The 8,165-nt window shown below is 46.9% G+C and overlaps 1 protein-coding gene across 6 annotated transcripts in view; it reads left to right on the top strand.

Moving 5' to 3' along the window:
* NUP93 (nucleoporin 93) overlaps positions 1-7,287 on the top strand; it is a 105,457-nt gene extending 98,170 nt beyond the window's left edge. For 4 of the 6 annotated variants that reach the window (XM_028477576.2, XM_055078933.1, XM_055078932.1 and 1 more), the window contains 6 exons: positions 503-619; positions 1,378-1,496; positions 2,256-2,373; positions 2,821-2,904; positions 4,360-4,619; positions 7,011-7,169. In XM_028477576.2, the coding sequence (XP_028333377.1) occupies positions 503-619; positions 1,378-1,496; positions 2,256-2,373; positions 2,821-2,904; positions 4,360-4,619; positions 7,011-7,038 (726 nt within the window). In that variant the 3' untranslated portion in view covers positions 7,039-7,169. Of the gene's footprint in view, positions 1-502; positions 620-1,377; positions 1,497-2,255; positions 2,374-2,820; positions 2,905-4,359; positions 4,624-7,010 lie in introns of those variants that run through there. The other 2 variants (XM_007129600.3, XM_007129599.3) reach the window with 2 other exon arrangements.
* Positions 7,288-8,165: the final 878 nt, after the last annotated feature.

Raw genomic sequence — 8,165 nt, 5'->3', positions numbered from 1 at the left:
CGGAGCGGTTGGGCCCGTGAGCCATGGCCGCTGAGCCTGCGTGTCCGGAGCCTGTGCTCCGCGACGGGAGAGGCCACAATAGTGAGAGGCCCGTGTACCGAAAAAAAAAAAAAGCTTAGTCCAGAATCTTTCAGATACTTTCTCTGAGCCTCCTGGTTTCTTCCCCCTAGTGCCTACTCATCAGCAAAATTAAAATCATTGATGAATTCACCGATTCTCTAGGTCATTTTGGAAAATTAGAAAGCACAGTCTTACTGGTGACTCCTCTGTGCTGCCTTTGAGTCTGCCTCTTCATGGGTAGTTTCCTTGGTCCTTTTCATATGTTTAATAGGACCTTATATCTTCAAGAAAGCCAGAGTCTAGCTGATGAAATATGTGCATTGCCCAGGGCAAATATTTTCAGTTAAGGTTGTTTTCGGATCTCAGTTGCTTCTCTGTGTTTAAAATAACAGCTCTGTCCCCCCATTTCTCTCTTCCTCCCCTCCATAATTTGTCTTGTCAGCCTGGAGTCATAGATAAGTTTACTAGTGACACAAAGCCTATTATCAACAAAGTTGCTTCCGTGGCAGAAAATAAAGGACTGTTTGAAGAAGCAGCAAAGCTTTATGACCTTGCCAAGGTAAAATGTGCTCTTTTCTTTCTTCTGCACTTAATAGATCTGTCGTCGGCCTTTTGGCATTAAATGCACAAACATTTCGATGGTGCCATTGTTGTACCCCTCTCCCTGCTGAGGCATTTTCTCCTAGTGCTTAGGCAGTTAATAGTCCAGTCAAGGTGAAAGTCCCATTTTACAGAATTATTTCTGCCCATAAGGTCTTTCTGGCCAAACAAGAGTGACATATTGAAAGGCTGTCCCGCGGGCACTGAGCAAAGTCTCCCTTGGCAGCAGAGGAAGCACCCATCACGCTTGGGTGGTGAAGCTGCTGGTGAAGATGCCTGGTGCTCACCCTCCGGGCAGCCGCACACACGCTGTGACCAGTGTGTGTCAGGGAACAAAACCACAGCTGAGGGGTTCTGAGAGAACTGGAGGAAGTAGCTCTTCGTGAGAATGTGCGGGGATTACCGATGACTGTTAGGGCCTGAAGAAGAGTACATTCTCTCCTTTTATCAACTGACCAACGTGGGCAAAAAGAGGGTTATAATTCATTTTTCTTTTCATTTAAAAGTGTTTTGATTGAGGTCTAATTAAAAAGTAGAAAGATGTACACATATTCAGTGAACAGCTTGATGGGTTTCCCACAGGTATGTATCTGTGTCATCACCACCCAGATCAAGACACAGAACAAAAGTTCCCTCTTTGGTTTCGGTTATTTAGTTTTTTTCCTCTTATTGATTATTTTTAATTGATTCCTTTCTTAATTAAAAAAAAACAAACAGAATGCTGACAAGGTGCTGGAGCTGATGAACAAACTGCTCAGCCCCGTCGTCCCCCAGATCAGTGCCCCGCAGTCCAACAAGGAGAGGCTGAAGAACATGGCGCTCTCCGTCGCGGAGCGGTAAGGCCGGGGCTGACTCTGGGGGGTCCCGGGGTTCCCAGCGCCCACCCAGACGCATCTTCAGCTTTACCGTAGCATCAAAGAGTTCCCCAGCGTGGCTCTACTCACTCATCCTCCCACCAGCACCGATGGTTTGAGAGTTCCTGTTTCCCCACGTCATAACCAAACTGTCACTTCGCACTGACACTTGGTAAACATTCTTGCCAAAAGGAAGGGTATGAAAGGGTATCTCAACATTTTAATCCTGTACATGAGGTTTAATTCTAGGCATTATACTCATCTATATGTCATTAGCAGCCATCTCAAAGGCATTTTGGAACAAAGCTAGTGATGGATGGATGGGGAAATTCTTAGAGGTGTAGTGGCCAGTGTTTCAGAAGCTACCTTCCTCCCCATGAGTTCGAGGAGTTATCATACTTTAACCAGTGTAACTCCCAGGCTGGGGCAATAGTTGTCACTTTTTGTGCCCTCTGCAGATACGCCTAATAAAGTGACCCAGTGAAAACTGGGTTGGAGATGCTTGCTGAGATGGGGGCTGAGGCAAGAGAACTGTGCTTCACACAGAACATTTATAGGTGGATTTCTGTCAAACCCGCCATCAAATGCTTGGCCATTTCAAAAGAAACACTATTTTCCACTCCTTAGTTCACTTCATCTAGAGAGTTTAAGAGGTTTTGACATTTTTTAGATGCTATCCTCAAGTTATAGATTGCACAGAAATTCCTAATATACCCCCCTTCCTTCTTTTTTGTCCTTCAGATATAGGTCTCAGGGAATCAGTGCAAATAAATTTGTGGACTCCACGTTCTATCTTCTGTTGGACTTGATCACCTTTTTTGACGAGTATCACAGTGGGCATATTGACAGAGCCTTTGATGTAAGTTTCAGGAGGGGTGTTTGAAGTGGAGGTTAATGTATGCCCTTGAAAAATCAAAACACTTCGTGAGATTCATTTAAAACAAAGGAAATGTCACCAGTGTGCCTGTTAAGTGAAGAAGGACAGGTATGATCCTGTGAATCTAAAAGGGATTTCTGTGTTGCTCTTTTTTTCCTTTCTCTTTTTTCTCTTCCTTTCTTCTTCAGCCTAAAAACAGAGAGGTTTCTCAGAGTAATTTGAAATCTCTGAATTGTAAAACTGCCTCAGAAAAGGAGGATAGGAATTGAGTCAGTCAGCAAGTTAGAATCAAAGCCTTTGAATGAGGGGATTAGCATTTCCTATTAAGAAGCCCACTATGAATGTGTTAGATGCTGACCGTGTGTTTGAGGAGATGAAATGACTGTGATGGTTGTATCATATGGGACCGATGGGTTTTGTTTTAAATAGATAATTGATCGCTTGAAGCTGGTGCCCCTGAATCAGGAAAGTGTGGAAGAGAGAGTGGCTGCCTTCAGAAATTTCAGTGATGAGGTGAGTCATTTTTTTCCTGAATTATAAAATTCTTTTTTCCCCCACTTCTACTGAAAGCTTTTGTTTTAACGTAGCCAATAACTTTAACAGTCCTACTACAGTCACCATCCAGACTGAGTTTTCTAAGACGAGTCCAATTTCAGGTATCCTGGGCTGGATTTTCTGTGAGTACACATATCCCCATCAGATTATTGTCTGAGTTCCTGACTCAGAAAATACACTCGCGTTAGAGACCAGACATGTTCTTGGGAGAAACAGGTTTCTTGTTGATCCTGTGGGATCTGGTTTGATTCTTTATTATGCACTTGTTCTAGAGGGTGTGTCAGTGCTTAACTCTGATCTTGTCTAAGTAGTTCCATTGGGTACATGAAATATGCATCATGATTCACATCCTTCTTTCCCTTCTCTGAACCATTTTGTCTCAAGAAGAAGGTGCAGTGACCATGGACTCAGTTATCAGCCCAAGAGCCCCAGAGCTACTGTCTCTCTGCAGGGTTCCTAGCATGTGGCCACTGCTTAGCCCAAGGGTGCTCAACTGGGCTGCACACTGGAATTGCTAGGAGACCTTTAAAAAAAATCTTTGTGCCCAGGCCCAGAAATTCTGGTTTCCCTGATCTGAGCTGCAGCCCAGAACTCTCCTGTTTATTCCCATGTGCAGCTAGGGTAAGACTCTTCTCTAGAACCACAGGCACTGAGGGCCAGCTGCCTGATTCCAGGATGTTCCTAACAGTGTTTCAATTTAAAACCATTAGTAAGCGCATTCCTTTTATGAAAGCATGTTTCCGTTCTAGAGGAAGAAGGAAGGCCGGCTTCTGCACATGTGGTGAGGCAGCTGCCTGCTGTGGTACACACAGTTAAGGAGGTCTTACCTCTCGCCAACCGTCCCTTCACACCTGCTGCAGTTCTACCCCTAGCCACTCCTTCTTCTGTTGTTTTTTGCCCTCCCCTGGTTACGTCATTCAGTGTTTCATGGACTGAAGTGTTGTACCTGGGCCTGTCCTCACAGACATTCCCAAGGACTCTGCTCGGGCTGTGCTGGTCCCGTGGAGACAGTCTGGTGGGTCTGAGACAGTGGGGAGTGGTAGGGACTGGAGAACCAGCGTGTGCGTCCCTGCCTGCTGACATTCAAATGCAGGCTTTTGCTAATCACTCGTGCTGGCCAGACGTAGTCGGATGCCTTTTGCTCCTGCCCCTGCCTAGGAGGACTGGCCTAAAGAAGGGAGCAGAAGAGTGACCTACCTGACCTTCTGAGTAGCATTGCCTGAGCTTTGCTTTCACGCTTGACATTTCAATGCCATCAGCTCCTTTTTGGTGGCTGTGTGGCACTCCACCTGGCAGCTGTGGAGATGTGATGTGACCGGGCCTTCCTGGAGCACTGCTCCCCCCTCCCCCAACCTGTGGTCGGCCTCAGGGCTTGGTTCTTTCTCCTTACTTTATGTGTGTCCCTCTGTGCAGGTCAGGCACAACCTCTCAGAAGTGCTTCTCGCCACCATGAACATCTTGTTCACACAGTTTAAGAGGCTCAAGGGGACAAGTCCATCGTCGGCATCCAGGCCCCAGCGAGTCATCGAGGACCGTGATTCTGTAAGATCCCAGCCAGATGGTTGGCCAGAACCATCGCTGAGAACCACCTTTCTGGTTTGCTGTCCATTGCACCTCATGAGACCACTGCTCATGACCCTGAATTGCTCGTTTCTTTACTACCTGGCAGCTGGGTAAAGTTTGTGTCGGGGGCTCCCGGAAGAAATCGAACATTAATGGGGTTGCTACTCTTCTCAAGCTAAAAAACAAAGATGTGCCAAGTCAGCGAATATCACCTTTAAAAAAATCAAAATGCTAATTTATACTGATTCCACAAGAATTCCTGCCCATTTTTAAATAGAAGGTCATTTTATGAGTCTCAGTTCAGCACTTTCATGAAAACCATACTTACTTTTGGTCAACAATTTGGTGCAAACCCTTGTTTCTACTGTAATCTCACAGTGACTCCAGAGAGGTACCTAGGACAGTCGTTATCCCCATTTTACAGTTGAGGGATCTGAGGCCTGGGTCAGGAGGCGTCTTGCTTTTGTGGGCCCCTCAGGTGGTAGGTGAAGAAGCCACGACTGGAAGCCGGGTCTGTCTGACACCAGGGCCAGTGCCCTTTCCACTGCCTGTGGGGCCTCCGGCATTGCTTGGGTCATGCAGAATCAAGGTAGATAGGACCCTGGGATTCCAACAGCATATGGTGTACAGTTGATTTGACAAAAGGGGAAAGAATGGTGTTTGACCCAATTAAGCCATTAAAACAGGCAGTGTTTTAGAATTACCTTTCCCTTAACATTTCCACTTAATGTTTGGTGAGTCTCTCAGTATGGTGTACAACAGCCATACTTGATTTTGGCAATCAAGAAACTAGAGCCTTGAAAATCTGTCTCCCGCCTCCGTGGATATCTGAGAGCTCTCTCCGCTATGACCCCTACAGGCATTGTCACTGTCAGAACCTCTGCCTCGTGAGTGCTGGTGGGAATTTTCACCTTTAGCAGCATACATAGCAGTGCTTGGAAGCGGTCCTCCGACGTGGTAGGCCCATCCGTGTGTGCACGAGAGGCAGCTGCAGGTCTGCCGTCTGCCCTTGGACAGGCAAGAGCCTACATAGGAGATGTGCCAGCAGTGGGCTCGCTGTGCTGGGGCCTTGGCAGCAGTGCTGTTGTGAATACAACTACTGAGGTGGTGGGCGTTTCTGATACTCTCTGTACTGCTTACAGGTCAGAGCAGGGCTTGCTCACAGAGAGCAGAGCTGGTGGTCTGGCAGGTCCATTTTCCACATCTGAAGGGAACTGATTGAAGACCAGCTGGACTCACACGCTGTGTGTTTTAGTCTCTCTTTTTTAGGCACTTAGTTTTTACATATGATGGATAAAGCCATTCTTCTGTCTTCCTCTTACCCACCGCTCTCCTTTGTAATGAAAGGAAAGGATGGGTGGAGTCGAGGAAAGACTTACGTGTAAAAGCTGCCTGCCCAAGAAGTGGTCTCATGGTTTAAGGTGCAGTGCTGCCAGGGAGTGGATGGGTCCCTTGGCCTGCATACCCCTAGAGCTTATGTAAAGTTGCTGCAAGTTAGGCAGGAGAGCCCATGCACATTTTTGCACTTTTAAAGAAAATCTGATGGATACTCTCATCATAAAGTAAATTTCTTTTGGTTTGGACATTCATTAGGACCTTTACTTGCCAATTTACTTCACATATCAGGTAAAAGGCACTTACCTTTCAGTTTTCTTCTTGAATGGTCCTTAAGAAGCCTAGTAAGTGACCCTTGAATTTTTCTTAAAAATCTCATTACTGGTCCAAAAGATGTGTGTAGACCCTCCCTTTCTATTCCAGATACGGTTTCCTTTCCTGCTGGTATAAGCATCCAACACACCTCAGTGTGGGGCAACCTGAAGCTGTTCTCTTACGTTTCTTTATTCAATAATTTATCAGTTGGAAATTGGAGTGAAGTTCCTATTTTTGTTGTTGGAAACACCTGAGTTTAAATCTTTTTCCTTCCTGGAGCAATCCAGGAATCTCATAAATATTGTTGCCTGAGAAAAGAGGGCCAAGCATTTCTGTCAGGAAGGAAGGAATGTAAGGAGTGAAAAGAAGGAAAGGGGAAGACGCAGGAGAGGAAAGAGCTGGAATGGGCCTCACTTAGGCACGACTGTTGCCTCTGGTAGTGCAGGTGCTTCATGAGGGTCCTAGAAAGAAACTCAGGACCCCATGGTAACAGTTGGACAGAAACCAGCCAGGAGAGAGAGAGAGGCTCAGGGAAGTAGAGCAGGCGGTCTGAAGCACAGAGCCGTGTTAGCAGCTGGTCAGACGTGTCAGGCGAGGCAGCCTGCGCGGCACACCCATCCATCTTTTGCTAAGCAGAAGGGCTCTGGAACTGAGGCCCCGGCACCCGAGCTTTGGTAACTCTGCACCATGCTGGAGGAACATGATGGTGGAGGGTGAGACTGTCATTTGCCCACCGGGAATCTGCCCTGACCCCAAGGGGTAGAAAATGGAAGGCCGGGGTGGTGGTTCCCAGGACAGTGCCCTGACCCGGAAATTAACTGGATTTCTTCTCTTCTTCCCCTTTCTCTCAGCAACTCCGCAGCCAAGCCCGAGCCCTGATTACCTTTGCTGGGATGATACCCTACCGGACATCTGGGGACACCAACGCGAGGCTGGTGCAGATGGAGGTCCTCATGAATTAAGTGCGATGCTCCAAGGGGCTCCTGGGGCTGCTCGCTGTCAGTACCTCAGGCGTGTGGGCCTGCCAGGGTGGGGGGAGTTTCTGGTTTTGTTTCTGTTGTGTTAGTTTTGTTTTGTTTTTTTGTATTATGTATTTTTGTCAACACCAATAAATTTCTTTGATTTGTATTTCTTTTCACATTCTTTTATTTTCATTGTTTTGTTTTGTTTTTCCTTTGAAATTTTGTTCAAATTTTTATTTGTGTGGGAGGAAATGTCTTCACTAGTGCTTGGGCCAGAAAATTATAGGCTTATATAGGCATCTGTGATTTGGTTAAAGTTGACCTTAAATGATTAAAAATTCACCCAAAATGAGCAAGGAAACGAAGCCTTTGGGAGTTGCTTTTATTTAGATATAACATTCCCTGTAGCAGGGTCACAGTTTGCTTTTCACATTTTTATTTGAATGTGAAAGCCAGTCTCAACCTTGGTAAGTTAAGATTTGTGTGTGAAATACCAAGCACTCCATGTCCTCTTCCCTCTTATCTCACCAAGGTGGGCCTTGGCGTCCGGGGGTCCAGGACCATCCTCCAAATTATTTGCTCTGATCCCAGGATTAATTGGTTTGCTGTTCTGTTGAAATCCCACTGGAGATGAAAACATAGGCCTAGGAAACGATAGCCTAGTAAATGAACCTTGTCGGGGTCTCAGCTGGAGCTCGAGGGAGGGCAGACCTGGCCCCTTCTCCCTCTGTAGCTGCAACACTGCGAGGCGACTGCTTGGCCTTGTGTACTCTCCTCTTCAAGAGGACTTCTAAGCCCCGCTTCTCCCTTCTCTGGTGCTTGGTTCTTCTGCTTGGACAGCCTCCCCTCTCCTTCCCTTTCCCACTCATGAAGCCAGTTGGCCAGGCCGGCTCATGGGTCTCATTGCATTGGGCATCAGCACCGTGGGTGTGTGGTCCCTGAGCAGAGGTTGTCCCCCATCATTGGCCCTGTTTCTCCCGGAGCCTTGGACTAAACTAGAGAGGACGTGAGGACGAGTGTTTGTACCTGAATGGACCAGCTGGG

Source organism: Physeter macrocephalus, chromosome 17, assembly GCF_002837175.3.
Source record: "Physeter macrocephalus isolate SW-GA chromosome 17, ASM283717v5, whole genome shotgun sequence".
NCBI classification, from domain to species: domain Eukaryota; kingdom Metazoa; phylum Chordata; class Mammalia; order Artiodactyla; family Physeteridae; genus Physeter; species Physeter macrocephalus.
Note: the sequence above shows the minus strand (reverse complement) of the source record. Positions and strands in the feature narration are given on the sequence as shown.